General features: G+C 44.4%; 1 protein-coding gene across 2 annotated transcripts in view; it reads left to right on the top strand.

Moving 5' to 3' along the window:
* The window catches only part of LOC139048641 (skin secretory protein xP2-like), a 105,066-nt gene that overhangs the window by 56,066 nt on the left and 27,442 nt on the right, over window positions 1-21,558 (top strand). For both annotated transcript variants that reach the window (XR_011507846.1, XM_070523099.1), the window contains exon 3: window positions 15,905-16,093. Coding sequence is in view for 1 of the 2 variants with exons in the window: in XM_070523099.1 (XP_070379200.1) it covers window positions 15,905-16,093 (189 nt within the window). In the remaining variant the exon portion in view is untranslated. The remainder of the gene's footprint in view (window positions 1-15,904; window positions 16,094-21,558) is intronic.

Raw genomic sequence — 21,558 nt, 5'->3', positions numbered from 1 at the left:
CCTTGGTGTTGTGAAGACCTTGATGTCATTCTCTAACCACACAAATCCGGTAATTAATGAACTCTATTCCGTTCTGTGTAAAGCGTATACTATAGGTAACCAGCATGTCATCATATGCTGGGTGCCAGGTCATAGGGGCATCGAAGGTAATGTTCTGACGGACCAGATAGCCACGTCAGTTGCATCGCATTCTGCTAATCCCACCGCTGCAGTTCCTGTAACAGATGTGAAGCCCTTCTTACGAAGGAAACTACGGAACCACTGGCAACGCCTTGGGACGCAGAAACAAATAATAAGCTCCACGTGATAAAGCCACAGTTAGGATTCTGGCCCTCTGTAACAAAATCACGCCGAACAGATGTCCTATTCGGTCGTCTCAGAATAGGACACACATTCGGCACCCATAATTTTCTACTCACCGGAAATGACCCTCCAACCTGCGGTAGATGCGAGGAGAGGCTTACCATCCTCCACGTCCTTCTGGAGTGCCGGAAAGACGAATCTGAAAGAAAGAAACATTTTCCCTTAGCATACCGGCAGCACATTCCCCTTCATCCAGTAATGTTACTCGGCCCAGCACCGCTATTTGACACCAACGCAGTCCTAAGTTATCTGAAAGATGTTGTGTTGCATGGTGTGAACCCCACATGTTCGTAGCGTCTCCTCTCTTCAGAGGATGGCGCTGTGATAGTTCTTTCGTGTAGCACGTGCCTATAGGCCCTTGTGTTTCAAGGGCTCTGGCGAGGCAACAGTGCTCCAGGTATTTTTACCATCTCATACATTTTCTATTCTGCGTCATTCTTTTACAATGGATTTTAATGTTCATAGTATTCGTCATTTGTCATCGACATAATCTTATTACAGAAAGATTTTACGCACTATACAGCGACGCCACACCATCATATATCTCATACCTACATTGCGAACTCATCACCGCAGACCTGGCGCTCTTTGGCCATATCTGGCCCTTGCGCCAATAAAAACTATACATTCATTCGTGCTGTGCAGTCTTGATACTAATGTAGAAGCTGGTGTTTATGATTTTGTAATTGCTGATCACCACCCGACTTTTTGTTTTCGTGCCACATTCGTATTTACATCATACTCATGAAACAGAAAAGTTGCTCCCGAGATATCACACACGCATTATTTGCAAGTACCCTCTTGCTACACACTATGTTCGAAACGCTGTATAACGATGACGTACAAGTAGAATGTGATAACATTATTTGCAGTATCATGAATGCAATGAAGCAGTCATCGTATATGTGCACCTGACGTAGGTATGATCATGCCATATGTCCTTGGATAACACAACCTATTCTAGCACTAGTGAAGAATAAAGATTACCATTACAATAAGCTGAAGTTAAACAAAACAAATGAATATTACAAGGTTCTGTTTAAGTACTTCAGAAATCAGTCAGTTGGGCAATTGCATAAATCTAAAAGGGCATATTATGCACGTCTCGTTGCCCATTGCGACACAAAACAAACATTGCAAATAGTCAGAGAAGTGACAGGGCTCGATAACAAAAAGAAAATTATCCCTGACAACGTCACAAATAGCCTTACAAATGATTTTAATTATTACTTTGCCACGATTGGCAAAAACATTACGAAACAATTTAGTACTGCACAGCCCACCACTTACGTTGCAAAAAGTGAAAACAGATTTAGCTTTCAGGCCATAACAAGAGCTGGTGATGTCTGCTATAAAAAATGTACAGTTGAACAAAGCCACAGGAATAGATGGTATACAAGCCAGGGTACTAAAAGACAATCCAGATGTTTTGAGTGCTCCACTTTGTCACCTATTCACTTTGTCATTCATTAAATGCGAATTTCTATCCAGATGCATTCAATATGGCCAAAGTTGTACCAATATACAAAACGGGCAACCATAATATTCCAAGCAGCTACAGACAAATATCTGTATTGAGTATAGTAAACAATATCTTTGAAAAATTAATCGCTCAACAGCTGAAAGACCTCCTTAGCAAGAATAACATAATTTGCCCGCAACAACATGGTTTCAACCCAGGGAAATCCATATCAACAGCGGTGCTTACTTTATCTCAAATACTGAACTTTGCCCTCAAGCATCAAAAGATTATTATTGGAATTTTTATCGACATAAAAAAAGGTGTTTGATGCCTTTTGTCATTTGGTACTACTTAAAAAACTGAAGTGCTATGGTATTATCGATGGCACTCATGACTTCTTTTCCAGTTATCTCACATTGCGAAAGCAGAAAGTACTAATTGATGGTTTTTTGTTCGAATCTAGGAATGTCATATGTGGTGTACCGCAAAGATCCGTATTGGGTCCCATTTTATTTGCTCTATACAGTAATGATTTCCCGTGAATTCTACAATCATCTAAAACATTAATGTATGCGGACGATACTGTAATTTTGTTCACAGGTAGTTCACTTGAAACCTTACAATATACTGTATCCAATGAACTACTAGCTGTTTCAATGTGGTTTCGTGAAAATCAACTATTACTAAATGCCGATAAAATGAAATACGTTATTTTCCGTTCTCGACCTCAGAGATGCTTACCAGCAGCTGGTGCTCCAGGATGCCTCCCGGAACTATGTCACGATATCGACAACCTTGGGGCTCTTTCAGTAAACGCGCTTACCATTTGGCGTGGCCTCAGCCTCGGCCATATTTCAGAGGGAGATGGGCAACCTCTTCAGGGGCATGAGGCAATGGCGATGCATTTGGATGACATCCTGGTTACTGGGCGCGACGACGGGGATCACCTGCAGAACCTGTACAACGTCCTGGTACGACTGCAGGACGTCGGTCTGAAGCTCAAGCTGGAAAAGTGCGTTTTCCTGGCCCCCAGTGTTGAATACTTGGGACATGTCATTTCCCAGACTGGCCTAGCCCCGGCACCCTGCAAAGTTGATGCTGTGCTCAAGGCGCCTAAGCCCCAGAACAAGAAGGAGCTTCAGAGCTACCTTGGGCTCATCAAATTCTACATGAGTTTTCTGCCGAACCTGTCTGAGCATCTACAGCCGCTCCATCTTCTGGTTCGAGATGGTCAGTAATGGGTCTGGAAGAAGGAGCAGGACCGGGCCTCCCAGCGCAGTAAGGAGCTAATCACCAAGGATCCAGTGCTGGTACACTTCGATCCTGCCAAGCCTGTCGTCTTGACCGTAGATGCGTCGCCGTAATGCGTGGGAGCCGTACTGGCGCACCGGGACAAAGATGGCCAGGAACGCCCTGTGTCGTTTGCTTCTCGTCGGCTTCATGCTGCAGAGCAACGCTACAGCCAGCTGGACAAGGCAGGCCTGGCCCTCATGTTCGGTGTCGAACGTTTCCACCAGTACCTGTGGGGCCGCTCAGCTGCTCAGCTGCTCGGCGGTCAGTCACCGTTCATCACCACCACGCTGCGGAGCGTCTAACAGAGGGTGCCTCGAACCCTCCCTTGTTCACGAAACCGGGCAGATCGTGACACCGCGTAAATAGCGATGGAACAAAGAATGCTAGGCATAACTTTAAGAGACAGAAAGAGAGCGGTTTGGATCAGAGAGCAAATGGGTATAGACGATATTCTAATACATTAAAAGAAAAAATGGCGCTGGGCAGGTCATGTAATGCGCAGACTAGATAACCGTTGGACCATTAGGGTGACAGAATGGGTACCTAGAGAAGGGAAGTGCAGTAGAGGACGGCAAAACACTAGATGGTGCGATGAAATTAGGAAATTTGCGGGTGCTAGATGGCATCGGTTGGCGCAGGACAGGGGTAATTGGAAATCGTAGCGACAGGCCTTCGTCCTGCAGTGGACATGAATAGGCTGATGATAATGATGATGATGAGTGGTTTATAAAGGTTACCAGAAAGTAGTACAGGAAGAAAACCTGATAAAATTAGTGATTGATGAAATCAAGCATAAAATAGCAAAGGGAGAAAATACACATAAATATACAAGTCCAGGGAAAAAAAATGGCTGTGGCTTAGGTAAGGTTAAGCCCAGGATGCGAAGCATACTAGCCTTTATTTTAGTTGTTGAACCACTGTTTAGCCTGGTGAACTGCTGTTGCTTGGCTATATTTGGTTCGGCTAGACGAAGAAACAACTCATGCATTACTTCTTCGCCTTCAAGAGTGGAACGCGACAGCGTTCCCGTCGACCCGCCAAGGGGTGTAAGACAATGGGCTACAGGGCAGCGACTACGCGCCCCGCATTGGACGCGGTGAGCGTCGAGCAAAGCAGCGTTCGGCGCGGCAACGAAATGTGCGCCTGAGCAAGAGACGCACGCCTTAGAAACAGCGCGTTTCTAAGGCAACACCGCATTCACTAGAGGCGCTTTTGTACCGCTTTGAAGCGTTGTACTCGTGGCTCAGTGGTAGCGTCTCCGTCCCACACTCCGGAGACCCTGGTTCGATTCCCACCCAGCCCGTCTTGCAAGAGTTGAGCCAAAGCCACTTCTCCTCTGTCGTGACGTCACGGTGTCACGTGATTTCATGGTCACCGCCGCGCCTGAGGAGCTGGGTTGAGCCCTCGTAATATGCTTCGCATAAAAACGTTGTGATCACCAAGTGCGCATGTGGCTACAGTTCATGAAAGTCGTTTTTCCCTCAATGGCATGGAACTAGAAGAGTGTGCTTGCATAAGCAAGCTGTCAGCCTGTCTATCGGATTAAGAACAGTTTCTTGAAAGGTGCTGGCAAGTAGGACTGGCAATTTTAATGATTTTTCCAGCCCTTGGAATTTTTCTGTATTTACTTTCTGTAGCATTTTCATTTGTTTGGCTGCATCAAACACCAATTCTTACCTAGTCTTCAAATATGTTTTTTTCTGGTAATTTGTATAACTCGCCATATTTTTACAATGAACCTTAGATGAAAGTTCTCATCCATCTCTAGTGTCACCCTGTTGATACTGCTTCATGCTATGCATCCTTGCAACATTTGTGTGTGTGTGTGCGTTCATGCACACTCATGAATTTGGATGTGAAATCGGGCCCTTGGGCGGAGGTATCATTCTTCTCCTGTGCAGCCTCATGAATTCGTTAACTATAGTGTAACAGGAGTACGATGGACAAGAACGAAGTGAACACACTAAGTGCTTCGCTCTTGTGCGTTGTCTATCTGTTGCGCTTTAGTTTATAATGAATACACACCAACTCATCCAATTTTCAGTTCTTACGTCGGGCTTATAAGCGCATTTGTGACCTGGAATATTTGTGTGTCTATGTATCCTGTAATTTAACTCTTGGCCATGTGCAAGCAAGTCAATCAAGCAACTCAATCAGTTGATTTCCATGACAATCTCGTGTGATGTGCAGGCCCAGACTGTTTCTGGTGAATTCATGCGGGTGTGCAGGGTGTAATTTGCACTACAAGTGCTGCTTTGATTGCTTTCAGTTCACCTTTTGCAAGTGTAGGATGACCTAGAATGGTACTCGCTTATATCGGATTTAATTTGATGTAGTCTCATACTACTGTTACACTGCTGTTGCCACATCAGTGTACTATATGTGCCTGATGTTTGCTTGCATCTTCATGATTAGCAACCTCGTCTGTGTGTTTGGCAGTTGCATATAGTCTCCTGGTCATAATGTTTGCCCCCATATTGCACAGTATGGGCCTATTGTGTTTGTAGTTCAGGTGCTCCCGAGGTTGTTTTTGGAGGAAGGGGTAGTCGTCCTTGCATCTCATATGCTAGCTGGCATTGTATCTTGGGACCAGGTTCTGAGCTCTTGAGGCAAAGAATTTGTGCTGCAGGCTGCAACTCTACTCTGTATAGTGTTTGTTCATTTGCTTTTTCTCATAGAGGTCTTCGAGCATGGTGAAGTCGGAAAGACCTGTTATTACCCGATGCCTGTATTCGACGAGTTGTATTTTTTGTGCGCTGCTGGTAATTCACACCGTGCAATACCTTGGACACAAGCACAGCATCTGCGACTTTCTATAGTATCCACTCGTCCACCCCCCATGATTTCAAGGTTATTCTTTTCACCAGGTGTAGAATTTGCATCCACGCAGGGCATAATTGTTTCACCCACGTGCTGGCTTTGCCGTCATGGTCTTGCACTAGCTAAGGATTTGTGGATGTTGACTTGCGGGTATATTTGTCCAGGTATAAGGATTTGTGGATGTTGACTTGCGGGTATATTTGTCCAGGTATGTCCTGCACAGATTCCGCCAACATGTATACACAGACGGTTCAGTAAAACTCAACAGCTCTGCTGCTGCAGTCATATTCCCGGCACAATCTGAGGAAATCAAATTAAGAACTTCATGTGTGACCACATCGACGGGTGCAGAACTCGCGGCGCTCCGTGCTGCACTTGATTTCATTAAGCAGAAGCCACCGCAACAATGGTCAGTCTTTAGTGACTCCAAGGCAGCCCTTCAGTGCATACGAAGCCCAATGCGCCACGGACCCAATGAACAACTGGCCTCAGAAATTCGGCACATATATCACCAAAGCTATGACAAGGGACACAACATAATCTTTCAGTGGCTTCCAGGACATTGTAACATCAGCGGGAATGACCACGCCGACGAAGCCGCCCGTTCTGCACATGAAAGTGGTCAACGAGTCTTCATTCCGCTTTCGCGAACAGACGCTGCGGCTCAGTTGCGATTGATGTCCCGTGAGTGTACTTTGCCCCTGTGGGACTCGAATGTTTTCACAATGTGTCGGTTGCGTTCGTTGTCTCCGGACATAGGGATGCACCTCCCGCCTGGATTACCCCGACGTGAACAGACTATGCTCTACCGTCTGTGGCTAGGCGTTGCCTTTACAAACGCCTATGCTTTCCTCATAGGAATGGCCAACACTGCAGCCCCACGTGCGACACATGTAACATCGACGAGACGCTCGCACACATTATCTGTGCCTGCCCGCGATACAGTGCTGAGAGACAAGTGATGTGCGGAGTGCTGGACCAGTTGGACAATCGTCCACTTTCAGAACTAAAAGCTTTAGGCCAATGCTCCGAAAGAACATCCGCGTTGAAGGCCTTACTCGCGCTAGTAAGGTTCTTGCGGTCCACGGGGCTTCACGACAGACTCTAAGAATGCCGCCCCCTACCGCTCTGTAGTGTACGCCCTTTGTTCGTGCTTGTCTCCCTTTCTTTCTATCTCCCCCTTCTACTCTGTTTCTCTTTTTATCCCTCTTAACCCTTCCCCCTGCACAGGGTAGCCAATCGGAACTACCTCTGGTTAACCTCCCTGCCTTTCTCTACATTATTTTCTCTCTCTCTGTCCAGGTATGTGGAGCACAATGTGCAACCTGGGGTAGTTCTTGATTCTAGTATTTTTTCCGACGTCGATGTAAGCCGGCTTATCAGAAAGCGAGAGGCCAGACTGGCCAAGAAAGTCTGCAGTGTTGTCGAGAGCTTGTTGCATCATTCTTGATTTCTGTGTAAGATAACTTTCCGATAGACTGTAGTACACCATAGGCTGTAGTACTTCTTGTAGTATGCCTGTGTTGTTGGTATGGGGGTGGGCCAAATGTACCTCCAACTCTCACCTGGAATTTTCTGTCTTTCAAAAATTTACTGTTTAACTTAAGTGCTCTACCAGAAATTTTTTTGCTCATTGTTCCTCTTATTAGAGTAGGATGAGGTACTGCTGTTAAAAGCCTCTTCACTCTCTTCATTCTTTCATAAGTGTTATTACGTGATGCCCTGCAATAAAATTTCTGCTGCTTATGGCCCACTCATCTGCCAGAAGGGACAACTCTTGAAAAAGGTTTTCTTTGTGCTGTATGTGCGACGTAGTATGAGCATTCATGTCTTGACATTTATGCATCTGTAGAACCAGCTTCCCGATGGAGTACTTGCTATACCTGATTATGCTTGTTTGTGCAGTGCTCTTGAACAATACATATTGATGCAATGAATGTGTACACACTCGAATTATCACGAAAGATGGTTGTTTCACAATTGTGCCCTTTGCTTTCGATTGGTGTTAGATTTCGCATAAGCATGCCCCCCCCCCCCCCCCTATGCTATAGTATTCAGAAGTTTAATGCCTTTTTTAACCTATGACTCCCATCGAAATGCGACTTCTATGGCTGGCAATTTAACCCCTCGCCTTGTGTTAACTGCGGAATGCTGTAGCCACAGTGGCAGGTGAATAAATTGTGGAGCAATATTATTGTCTATAGATTTTTTTCTTGCCTGTATGCAGGTAAAACTTGGAATACGTTTGTCATTGCAAAAAAGCTGTTTGTGGTTCTGTATTGAATAAACCACATATTTTGTATAGTTGAAATGCAGAAACTTCTAAAATCCCCGGGTGATATGTTCTTGCAAATAACGGGGTATTTCATTACTTATAAAAATAGTAATCACAGCAGATATTGTTATATAGGTTTACACACTAATATATGTGATCACAAACTTATTAGAAACATGTAAGGCATGAATGTTTCTGCACACTTGATCAGCTGGGAACGTGCAAGAACTGTTTGTACTTAAATTATTCAAAATTTCACAGGAAGGGATGCAAATGGTTGACTTCACTGCACAGTTTTGATTTACTTATCTTTAACGTGCCGTTTTCTAGTGTTTTATCCCCACAAGAACAGGCTGTTTGCCTGCTTTTCGCATTGTTGCACGAGTTTTACATGACGGTGCAGGAGTGTACGTTGTCACTGTGCCACTATAGCAAGCAAATCATTTACTTAATTTACTAGCGTTATAGTTACATATCGTTCAAAGCAAATGTTAATACTGGTGCAGTAAGGATACAAAGCCCGCAACATATTCAATGTTTGTTGGTTTCAGTGCAAGATAAAAAAATTCTCCAGAGAAGAGGTGCAACTTAACGTGCATGTAAATTCGAAAACAAATTAACGACGCTGTTTATTCTAGCTACGGATTAAATGCTATCATAAAAAAATCATTATGATAGCATACGCTTTTGCTCTGTCAAATTTAGTAAGTGAGGTAAGATAACCTTTCAAGATGCATCGTGAAACTCATGCATGAAAACCGACAAGAAAATGCAACTAAATGGTACCGCGTTCAGCACAACGTTGAAACTTCGGCTACTTTGCTGTCTTGTCATTTGCCCTTGCCGAGGTTGAAATTGTTTAAGCTGCTCTGTACGCGTGATTTTTGTATGCTATTCAATAAAAGAAAATTATGATGACCCCAAAGGTCATGTCGTCTCGCAAAAAAACTCGCAAAATTTATGAAGCAAACGTAAAAATGCATTTCATTTGCTGCGTAGCATGTCACCGAACACATAAAAATGGGAGAATTTAATCTGTGGTACAAGTTTTTTATTCTCCCTTCGCATATGTACCGCTTCGGTAATTCATGTCTCCACACATTGCACTTGTTGAGCGAGACGCCATTTCCCAGAACAAACCGGCGAAATAGCTATCCGCACAACTTCGAGGGAAAATCGCAGGGATCGCTGCGACGGTGCGACCAACCAGGCGAAAATCACGAAGTTGGCACTGCGACTGCGATTTTAGTCGCAAACGATGGAAATCGCACTTCCGGGGCGACGAAAATCGCATCATGTGAAACAGGCTTCAGGCGCTTTTACATGCTCTCTGAAGCTGTGGCCGAACTTTCGTGTTGTCCACCCAGACAGTCTACGATAGCTCCCGAAACAGAAGTTTTCTAAGCAAGCACCGGTGTCATACACACTCATTGTAGGTAATGGAGGCACTTGATCAAACGTGGCAACGCTCACGGGATTGCCGCAAAAAAAAAGGGTCACTATAACCATTCCTCATAACAGTTCAAGCACTGCGTAAGAAGAAGCTCTAGCGCAAATCCAACTCTACTGTTGAAACACGTGTAAAAGGCAGCAATAATTTTATGACACAACCCTTAGACCGAATCAAATGCGATATTTGTTGCATTTAGGAGAAAGTAAAAATTCTAGCAACCCTAGGCAGCGAAATTTTTATTGCCATAGCAATTATATGGACACTCCAGACACATTTCTGCCGTTGGCGTCACTGTGAGGTCCCGTGTAAAGTCCAAGGGCGATAATATCATCGCCGCGTGCCGTATGCTGTATGTGCGAATGCAAGAGTGAGGGTGAGCCAGTGAGTTTCCTACAAGATGCTAGACAAAACTGTGGCGCTGCAATCATTGACTAGCCCGTCAGTCATTACTTGCAAACAAGTAAAGTCAACCTGACCGCACCTAGCCTTTTTGTGATGCTGTCATCAATAGTATGGCCCCATGAGCATGTTCTTTGTCGCCGGCCAGTCCGCTTTCGGTTTTCATTCGCGCTGTCGTTTCGAAGGCAAGCAGTTTAAATTCTTATTGTCAATATAGCAGTGAACGTGTGCCACCAAAAGCTTGCTTGGTCGCAGAAGCGATCCATGACGCAATGATCGTGCAGAAATAGCGCGTCGCTGGCATCAAGACAATGCGCTGCCGCCGAGGAAAGGAAGATAACAAAAGTGAACAGCTTGGTAGCTGCTCAAGGAGCCATGCCGATGGTGACGTTGTCATCGTGACAAAAATCATGGGCGGCGGTATTGACGGCTGAGGCATTTGTTTTCTTTTTCCTATTCTTTATATAGCGAAGCCGTTAAGAGGAAGTTCTAACTCGGGCCCAACTCTGGCGTGGCCTATTCAAATAGATGTAAAACGCCGAAACGCTTTTTCCCAAATAACCCCCTGGATCGATTTTACTGATATTTGCTGGATTCTAGAAAGAAAGGTAATTTCTAGTGACTTTTGGAAGCAGACTTTCCATTAAGAGCCTGAATGTTGTTAGAACAGTTCGAGAGATTCGAAAGTGGGAAAAAGAAGCGCGAAGTTTACAAATTAATAGCTCCGCATCAAGAGTAGATATCACGGTTCTGTAAAAGGCATCCATTAGACCGTTCAAAGCGGACAAATGCAACATGTCGATTTATATCTTACGTGAATTCGTTACGTTGTGTACAAGGGTTCTTCAAAAGCTGTATTTACATGTAGTGGCCAAGTTCTTTGTACGGCACATCGTCCTACGACATGGTGCACCGTCTGTTCTAATCACCGACCGCGGTGCAGCATTTACAGCCGAACTTATGGAAGACGTTCTCCAGCTGACGCATTGCTCTCACCGCAAAAGCACTGCGTATCACCCGCAAACCAATGGATTAACTGAACGTCTGAACAGAACGCAGGCTGATATACTTTCCATGTATATCGACGTAGAGCACAAGACGTGGGATGAAATTTTACCCTATGTAACCTTCGCGTATAACTGCTGTACAGGAGACTACACAGTTTACGCCGTTCGAACTTGTATACGGGCGCCACGTCACGTCAACACTTGACGCCATGCTACCTCTGGTTGATAATAGCCCGCCCAGCGAACACGCGGAAGAATTCGTACAAAGAGCCGAAGAAGCACGCCAGCTTGCTCGGCATCGTATCCGGAGCCAACAGCACACCGACACCATTCGCTACAACCAGGGTCGACGTGACGTCCATTACAATACCGGCGCCTGCGTGTGGGTCTGGACGCCCATCCGTCGCCGTGGACTCTCGGAAAAGTTGCTCCGCCGGCATTCTACTCCCTGCAAGGTTACACGCCGCCTCAGTGACGTGACCTACGAAGTCGTCCCCTGCAGTTCTGACCCCGGTTCGCCCCGTCGTCGTCCTCGCGCTGATGTTCATGTAGTGCGCATGAAACCCTACTATGCGCGTACGTGAACGCCGAGATGCACCTGAGGAGCTCCATTTCTTGTCGTCGCTGAAAGAACTTTTTCATGCGACCGAGACGGTCGCTTTTCGCATAGGGGGCAATCGATACAATGATGTGGGGCTCCCGCAACGCGGGACGGCGCGCGCAAAGGCCGGCGCCATGAAAGACGACGAAGCGCCTAAGCTGCACGCTCTTCTTCTGGCCAGCCATTAAAGCGAAGTGCCTATTTTCTAAGACTGCGTCTTCAATCTACGTTACAATTTGAATGATTTAACAAACATCAGTAACCTACCACACTATATAATATACGCAGATGACACCAGTCTTTTCTTTCAATTGTGCAATGCTGATAACTTATCACAACTAGCAAACACCGTCCTTGATAAACTATATTGGTGGAGCAAAGCAAATTCTTTACAGAATAACTCTAAAAAAAACAAAGCTGTTCTTTTTGCACCCGCCCAAAAAAATGTAAATCGTAATCTAAACATATTCTATCGATCAGAACGAATTGACGTCACCGCGGGCGTGAAAACACTGGGAGTGATTTTTGATCAGCATTTAAGGTGGGACAAACACGTAGAATGCGTGGCAGCAAGTGTGGCAAAAGCATGCGGTGCGCTTTGTAGGCTTCGAGATGTTCTTCCGTTAAAACTATGGCTATTGCTGCATAACACCATGTTTATTTCTCATGCAAATTATTGTAGTTTTGCATGGGAGACAACGTTACGAAGAAATATTTAGACATTATCTCTTTTACAAAAACGAAAAAAAAAACATTGCGCCATGTTGCTTGTATTTCTTACGGCAGTAATACAAGTACATTCTTTTCTAAATTTCATATTCTTCCATTTCATTACAATTATCAGTTTAATCTTGCTCTGAAATAGAAAGAAAGCGTGAAACGAGGCCACACGGGATTTACTAATCTTTGCAATCTAAGCAAACCTCTTCACCTCAAATACGACATTCGGGAGCGAGAAACTTGGGCCATGCCTTTTTGACGAACTAATCATGAAAAGGACAGACTACCGTGTCGAATATCGGTATTACTGAACAGTCTTGAAAAAGAAAACGTGGATCTTAGGACTGTTACACGGCGAATTTTGAAGGAATATTTCATTAGCCGTGCTACTGCATGTGATTAGTGTACGTTGTATTTGCATTTCCTTTTCTTGGTTGTAACTTAAGTATGGAATTATTTTGTATTTGTCCTGTATGTGAAAGTGCTTTTATATATTGTTATGTGCCTTGAGAAATGTATTGTTTCACCACCTTACAATAATTTGTAATTTTTGGTTAAGAGAGCTAGGCGTGTATTGCTGGTAAAAAAATATGTTGGTTATAGTGTGTTTTCAAGAACGCATGTTAACATGCCTTTAGAAATGTTTTTCAAAATATATTTTATGTATCGGTGTATTGTTGCGTGAAAAGTGTTCACAAACTGTCTGCTGCCACATACAGTAGGGGCAGGGGCCTTTGTCAAGCCGCCTAAAATAGCGGCTTTTTGCTCCATTTGTACATTTAAAGATGAATGCTGAAATGAATGAATGAATGAATGAATGAATGAATGAATGAATGAATGAATGAATGAATGAATGAATGAATGAATGAATGAATGAATGAATGAATGAATGAAAAGACACTGGTCGTGAGGCCGATACCTAGATGGCTCGCAGAATCTAGCATTTCGAGGGCGCTAGGTGGAGCAAACTGGAAGACTAGAGCGCCGTAGTCCAAACGCGAGCCTGTAAGGGTCTTGTCCAGAGCCATGAGCCACTTTCTGTCCCTACCCTATGTTGTGTACGGCAGGATTTTAAGGATATCAATTGCTCTTAGGCATTTACTTTTAATGTGCTTGACGTGGGAAATAAAGTAAGCACCTTTGAGTCTTGTATGATACCTAAGAATTTCTGTTCGGAGTTCACAGGAACGCGTCGTCCATGTAGTTCAATATTGGGCTCCGGGACCAGGCATCTTTTTCTTGTAAACAGGACGCAGGCGCTCTGTTGGGGGTTGAGCTTAAATGCATTCTCATTAGCCCAATTAGACAGTTTGTTCAGGCCTAGCTGCACTTGTCGCTCACAGATGGACAGGTTACATGACGAATACTATCTGCACGTCATCAACGTATGCGCAATAAAATAAACTTCGTGCGATATAGCAATGCAAAGGATTCATTTTAACAATAAAGAGGGTGCAGCTAAGTACGCCACCCTGCGACACTCCGGTTTCCTGTAGAAATTGCCTACACAAAGTGTTTGATAGTTTAATACGGAATGTCCGGTTAGAAAGGTAGCTTTCAATTAAGCTAAACATGTTTCCGCGGATTCACATTTCGGAAATATTCCCTAACGCCAGGTGAAGTTTTGAAGAAGACAAGTCTACCTGTCGAAACGTTGGCTCCTGCTTTCACCTTGTTCTCGTTTTGCTCATCGTCTTGAATTTCCATCTTCCGCCTTCCCCGTCTTTTCCCTGCAACACCAGGTAATATCTTTTGCCTTATCCATATCAAGCAATACCGACAGAAATAATTGTTTATGAATGAAGGCACCGCGAATGGCGCCCTCAATACGCATGAGATGGTCAGTCATCGAGATACCTTTCCTAACGCCATACTGGCACGGATCAAGCAGTTTGTTGGATTTGAGAACATGTAGGAGACGGTGATTAACCATTTTTTCGAAAAGCTTACAAAGGCAGTTCGTAAGCGCTATTGGGCAGTAGCTTGACACGGAGGAGGGATCTTTACCCTACTTTGGAACAGGTAAGACAATTGACAGCTTCTTTCCACGCAGCTGGAAGGTCCCCGCAGTCCGAATTTTATTAAAAAGTACTGGAGCGTCCTTAGTGTGTCTGCGTGGAGGTTTTTAATCATGTCATACATGATCCTGTCGGCTCCCGGGTCAGAGCTCTTACACACGTTCAACGAAGCTGTTAACTCGGCGATACTAAAAGAAAGGTTATAAGCGTAATTCTTTGTGCACTTACGGTCCAGCGCCTTGCGTTCAGCTATCTGTGTTTAAGAAATGATTCGGAGTACTGGCTCGAGCTAGACACATGCATGCTGGAAGTGTTCACCGAGAGCGTGAGCCTGGTGTTCCGAGCTGCTTCCTTGTTCACTGACCAGGCGTAATGGGTGTTTCCTGCCCCTTAAGCCTTCTAAGGCCGTTCCACCCTGCGGACTCCTGTGCGTGATATGTTATGTCGGATATAAATCTCCCGCAGCTAGTCCTCCTGACTCGTCTTCACGTTCGCCTTTCCTGTGATTTAATGATTTTAAATTGTATGAGATTTTCTGCATTAGGGGAGCAATGCAGTACGCCCCACGCTTTGTTCTGTCCTCAGTCCTCGTTTCACCAAAAGACCCGTCTTTTACATGGGAGGCAGTTTGTTTGTGGAATAAATTTTCGAGCTGCGTCGAGAATAGAAGCGGTAAGAAGCGCTAATGCGTCACCGATATTAAAAATGTTCATAAAATGTGTTAAATGAGTTGAAGCTTTAGAACTTTTCCAATCGGCCGATGGTATTTTCGAACGCGGGGCGTGAGGCGAACTGTCACATTCCTGTATTGAGCTCAGTGTTACAGGAAAGTGGACGCTCCCAAATGAATGCTTGAGGAGATTCCATTCTATGCAATGAAGGAGGGTCGCAGTACCAATCGTTAAATATATGGAAGAATACGAATTGTAGTGGATATTGTAATAGGTGAGCTCTTTTTTATTGAATAGGCGCGCAGCAGAGGTTACTAGAAAGTTTTCTGAGATGACCACGTGCATCACACCGGGAGTCTCCCCACAAATTGCTGTGAACAATAAAATCACCAGAGATAACCTGTGGCTGTGGGAGGTGACAAATTAGCGCGTAAAATTCTGTTTTCCTGAGATATCAATGAGGCGGTATGTAGGTTGAGCAGATGGTTTTTAACTTGTTAAAAGAATCGCTCGCACAGACAACATCTCGAGGGGCCACTGGAGAGAAAGATTCTGGCAAGCAGCAGACTTACCTACAATTATTGCTACACCTACGGACGATGCCATAGCGTTGTCACGGTGTTTACAGAAGATAGCACACTGTCTCGGGCAGTTAGTTTGTGCGGGCTTTAAATGTGTTTCCTGAACACACAGCATTTTTGGATTATGCTTATGGAGTAGTTCTGTGATATCGTCGACACTATGTAGAAGTCCTCTCACATTCCACTGTATATAGGATTTGTGTGTTCGTACTGATAGTGTGTGTGATGCTGTGTATTCAAGGGCCTCTTCTCAAGGGGCGAGGCCCTTGGGCCCACCAGCCCGGAGGTCGATGGCCCCTTCATCTGGGACGGCGGAACAGCGCTGGCAGCAGCCACCATGGGGGTGGATGGCGCAACCACCGGCTTACTTTGTGTGGGCCGGACAGCCGCCGGAAGCCGTTGTGGCGCTGCCCCCTGAAGCGTCACTTCGGTAAGGGTGTTCTTTGGCAGGTATGACACCCGCCGCCGTGCCTCCTTCAAGGAGATATTTCGTTTAACTTTCAGCATCATCATCATGGTTACGCCCACTGCAGGGCAAAGGCCTCTCCCATACTTCTCCAACTACCCCGGTCATGTACTAATTGTGGCCATGTCGTCCCTGCAAACTTCTTAATCTCATCCACCCACCTAACTTTCTGCCGCCCCCTGCTACGCTTTCCTTTCTTTGGAGTCCAGTCCGTAACCCTTAAAGACCATCGGTTATCTTTCCTCCTCATTACGTGTCCTGCCCATGCCCATTTCTTTTTCTTGATTTACACTAAGATGTCATTCACTCGCGTTTGTTCCCTCACCCAATCTACTCATTTCTTATCCCTTAACGTTACACCCATCATTCTTCCTTCCATATCTCGTTGCGTCGTCCTCAATTTAAGTAGAACCCTTTTCGTAAGCCTCCAGGTTTCTGCCCCGTACGTGAGCACTGGTAATACACAGCTGTTATACGCTTTTCTCTTGAAGGATAATGGCGACCTGCTCTTCATGATCTGAGAATGCCTGCCAAACGCACACCAGCCCATTCTTATTCTTCTGATTATTTCAGTCTCGTGATCCGGATCCGTGGTCACTACCTACCCTAAGTAGATGTATTCCCTTACAACTTCTAGTGCTTCGCTACCTATTGTAAACTGCTGTTCTCTTCCGAGACTGTTAAACATTACCTCAGTTTTCTGCAGGTTAATCTTTAGACCCACCCTTCTGCTTTACCTTTCCAGATCAGTGAGCATGCATTGCAATTCGTCCCCTTAGTTACTAAGTTAGGCAATATCATCAGCGAATCGCAAGTTACTAGGGTATTCTCTATTACCTCTTATCCACAATTCCTCGCAATCCAGGTCTCTCAATACCTCCTGTAAACACGCTGTGAATAGCATTGGAGAGATCGTATCTCCCTGCTTGATTCCTTTCTTTATTGGGATTTTGTTGCTTTCTTTATGTAGGACTACGGTGGCTGTGGAGCCGCTACAGATATGTTTAAGTATTTTTACGTACGGCTCGTCTACACCCTGATTGCGTGATGCCTCCATGACTGCTGAGGTTTCGACAGAATCAAACGCTTTCTCGTAATCATTGAAAGCTCTATATAACGGTTGGTTATATTCCGCACACTTCTCTATCACCTGATTGATAGTGTGAATATGTTCTATTGTTAAGTAGCCTTTACGGAATCCTGCCTGGTCCTTTGGTTGACGGAAGTCAAAGGTGTTCCTGATTCTATTTGCAATTACATTAGTAAATACTTTGTAGGCAACAGACCCTAAGTTGGTCGGTCTATAATTTTTCAAGTCTTTGGCGTCCCCTTTCTTATTGATTAGGATTATGTTAGCGTTCCTCCAAGATTCCGGTACGCTCGAGGTCATGAGGCATTGCGTATACAGGTTGGCCAGTTTTTCTAGAACAATCTGCCAGCCATCCTTCAACAAATCTGCTGTTACCTGATCCTCCCCAGCTGCCTTCCCCATTTGCATAGCCCCCAAGGCTTTCTTTACTTCTTCAGGCGTTACTTGTGGGATTTCAAATTCGTCTAGACTATTCTTTCTTCCATTATCGTCGTGGGTGTCACTGGTACTGTATAAATCTCTATAGAACTACTGTGCCACTTGAACTATCTCATCCATATTGGTAATGATATTGCCGCATTTGTCTCTTAACGCATATATCTGATTCTTTCCAATTCCTAATTTCTTCTTCACTGCTTTTAGGCTTCCTCCGTTCCTGAGAGCATGTTCAATTCTATCCATATTATACTTCCTTATGTCAGCTGTCTTACGCTTGCTGATCAACTTGGAAATTTCTACCAGTTCTATCCTAGCTGTAGGGTTAGAGGCTTTCATACATTGGCGTTTCTTCATGAGATCTTTCGTCTCATGCGATAGCTTACTGGTATCCTGTCTAACGGATTTACCGCCGACTGCTATTGCACACTCCTTAATGATGCCCGTAAGATTGGCGTTCATTGTTTCAACACTAAGGTCCTCTTCCTCAGTTAAAGCCGAATACCTGTTCTGTAGCTTGATCCGGAATTCCTCTATTTTCCCTCTTACCGCTAACTCATTGATCGGCTTCTTATGTATCAGTTTCTTCCGTTCCCTCCTAGGTCTAGGCTAATTCGAGTTCTTACCATCCTATGGTCCACTTTCGGCTATCCCGCTTGCGGAAGAAGGTATTCATTATCCGCATATTATTCTGTTCTGCAAAGTCTACTAATAACTCTCCCCTGCTATTCCTAGTGCCTATGCCATATTCCCCCACTGACTTATCTCCAGCCTGCTTCTTGCCTACCTTGGCATTGAAGTCGCCCATCAGTATAGTGCATTTTGTTTTGACTTTACCCATCGCCGATTCCACGTCTTCATAGAAGCTTTCGACTTCCTGGTCATCACGACTGGATGTAGGGGCGTAGACCTGTACCACCTTCAATTTGTACCTCTTATTAAGTTTCACAACAAGACCTTCCACCCTCTCGTTAATGCTATAGAATTCCTGTATGTTACCAGCTACATTCTTATTAATCAGGAATCCAACTCCTAGTTCTCGTCTCTCCGCTAAGCTACGGTAGCACAGGACGTGTCCGCTTTTGAGCACTGTATATGCTTCATTTTTCCTTCTAACTTCACTGGGCCCTATTATATCCCATTTACTGCCCTCTCATTCCTCCAATAGCACTGCTAGGCTCGCCTCACTAGATAACGTTCTAGTGTTAAACGTTGCCAGGTTTAGATTCCAATGGCGGCCTGTCCTTAACTTTCACGGTTACAATTTATTTCTCCTTTTTTTTCATGATGGGCACGACCGCGAGTGTGCGGCGTGCTCACCATCACAGTTGACACGATGTGTTCTGGCATGTTCCAGAGGAATGTTCATTGTCACTACACTTGGCACAAGTCAGTCGGCCTCGACAGCTCTGTGAACTGTGGCCGAACATTTAGCACTTGAAGCATCTGAGAGGATCTGCGAGCATTTAGAGAATCTAGCACTTGAAGAATCTGAGACGCCAATGCATTTCTCTGTATAGTCCGGCAATTAACATCTCGAAACTGGCGTCTAACTGAGAATTAGTTCCATGTGGATCCCCCTTGCGAACTCAACGGCTAGAATCTGTAAATATCAATATGGGCTGAGGTTGTTACTTAGAAACGTGATTAGTGATTTTCTGTTAATTAGTCGATTATTAATTTCCACTTTTTGCACAAGTAGTGTCCGCCTCTTCGAGTAGGCCACCTCATGAACTAGAGTTGTGCTATCTGCCACATGCAACCTGTAAGAATTTTTGAGTGTTCGCTGAAACACCCTGTATTTACTAAATACCTGCTTTCTCCCAAGTATTATGCGTTAGACAATGTATTTAGTTGCGTTTCCAGGTTTCCTCGGTCAAGAATGCGAAGCACGGTGTTTTTGTTTCGTGAAAGTAGGAATCATGTTCTAAGTGACGAGCGAGAAATGTTTAATCTTGGTGGGTTCACTGCAGCTTTTGTAGAAAGTTAATTATTCAAGCGTTCCAGGGTCATAGACTGCCGTGATTCTAAATGTTTCCCATACTACTAAAACTGCACGAGGTACGAACTTCAATATCCGTGAAAATAGGCACAAGTTTAGTGTAAAGGGTTGCGAAACGTTCATATACTTGCTTTAAATATAACGTTGTAAATAATTACTGAACCATCGTTCTTTCCCCTAGTTTTGCTCATCCATACGAGGATCAGTTTGTTTCTCCAGTGTCTTCGGTGAACTAAACAGGGCACCTTGTTCATATTTATGGAAAATTATGGGCATGGTATGGGTAATGTGTAGGCAACGTTCCAATTAGGTGGATAAAATGCACCTTTTTGGAATAGGTTACGTACACAGGTGGTTCGGAGCGTTATTAGTGTGTTCTATGAGCGGCGTAAAAGTTACACCGCTGCTCTGGCAAAATTACAATTATAACCGAGGTCAAACATTGCGAACATAGGGTGAAGGCTACAAGTTTGTGTGTGATATTCAATGAGTGTCGCTCAAATACAGCTTTTTTTTAAAAAAAAAGGAAGAATCTTAAGTAAGCGTTCGAAAGTATCAAGCTGCCGTTATCAGCTACGCTTCCCGAATTCCCAAGATTACTGTTATGCGCTTCACAGACTTTATACTTAGAAGCAATTGGCGCAGCTTAATTGCAATGTGTCGCGAAGCTTTAATGTTTCTGTCTTATTTAAAAGCGTTACGAATAAGTATTGATTTCTTATGGGGGTGGGTATCCGCGATACGTATATTGGATTAGCCTGGTGTCCTATGTGAACTAAACAAGGCACTTGATTTGTTTAATGACAGTAAGGACATCGTAATGGGTGGTATGTAGGCAAAGTTCAAAGTGGGTAGGTAATTGGGGCTGTGGTAATAAATTACGTATGCAAGCGATCTAGAGGGTTACGAGTGTGTATGACGATCGACCAAGGCAAAATTCACCCCGTTGTCCTGGCAGAACTACAAATGCCACCAATATGACATTTAGTGAGAGTGGGAGGAAAGTTATGAAAAAAAAAACTTTGCGAAATTAATTGTGTTAGATCCAAGCACAGATTTTCAAAAAAGGAAAGTATGAATCAAGTTTTAGAACCTGTGGTACGGCCGCTATGCTTCCCAATGTCTTGACATAGGTATAGGTTACGTGTTTCTATTCCGTGGAAATGGGAAGGTTAGTCATGGTTCGTGCCATTTCATACGAAATTTTTACGTTCCTTTTTCCAGTTAGAAGCGGTTAAAATAATTACTGAACACCAATACCACTTTTTGTGTTTTTTTCCCTATTTCCATGCGTCACAATTAGGATGTTCGTAGTTGGTTTCAGCGAGGTCCTTGGTGAACTAATCAATTCGAGTATTGCAGCAGCAGAAATTATAGAACACAGACACAGACTGGAACAAACAGACGTGGACGCAGCTGCACTGTGAACTGATTGCTTGATTGAAACTCCCGCGCTTTTTATTTCGTCACCAAATCCCGTCTCTTTTACCCTACTGGGGCATCTCTAAAAAAAAGCTACTTCTTGTCCAGGCCACTGACGGTGTGCTTACACATCTAACTCCTGTTTGACTTGTCTCAGATGCTTGGAGAATCTGCCGAGTTAGCCCATCGTCACACTTTATCAGGACTTGCGCGTTAAGCAGTTCGGGAGCGCGCACTTGGCTATCTTCTTATTTTTTAATTTTTGCTCATTTTGCAACCCCCCTGTCTTGTGGGAAATAGTACAGATATGATGTGATGTCGTGTGTCGGTTTCCAGTTTCGGTTTCGAATCGTTACGTCCGAAGGCGCCACTCAGCGCCAAACGCTGTAAGTACACCTGCTGCGTTTCCCCTCGCTGGAATAAAGTCATCCTTTGTCTGGTCCCCGAGTCGTACAATCCGGCTCTTCTTTTGCGGCGCTT

The sequence above is a fragment of the Dermacentor albipictus genome, chromosome 8 (assembly GCF_038994185.2).
Source record: "Dermacentor albipictus isolate Rhodes 1998 colony chromosome 8, USDA_Dalb.pri_finalv2, whole genome shotgun sequence".
In the NCBI taxonomy this organism is placed as follows: Eukaryota; Metazoa; Arthropoda; class Arachnida; order Ixodida; family Ixodidae; genus Dermacentor; species Dermacentor albipictus.
This window is presented reverse-complemented; position numbering and strand designations above follow the sequence as displayed.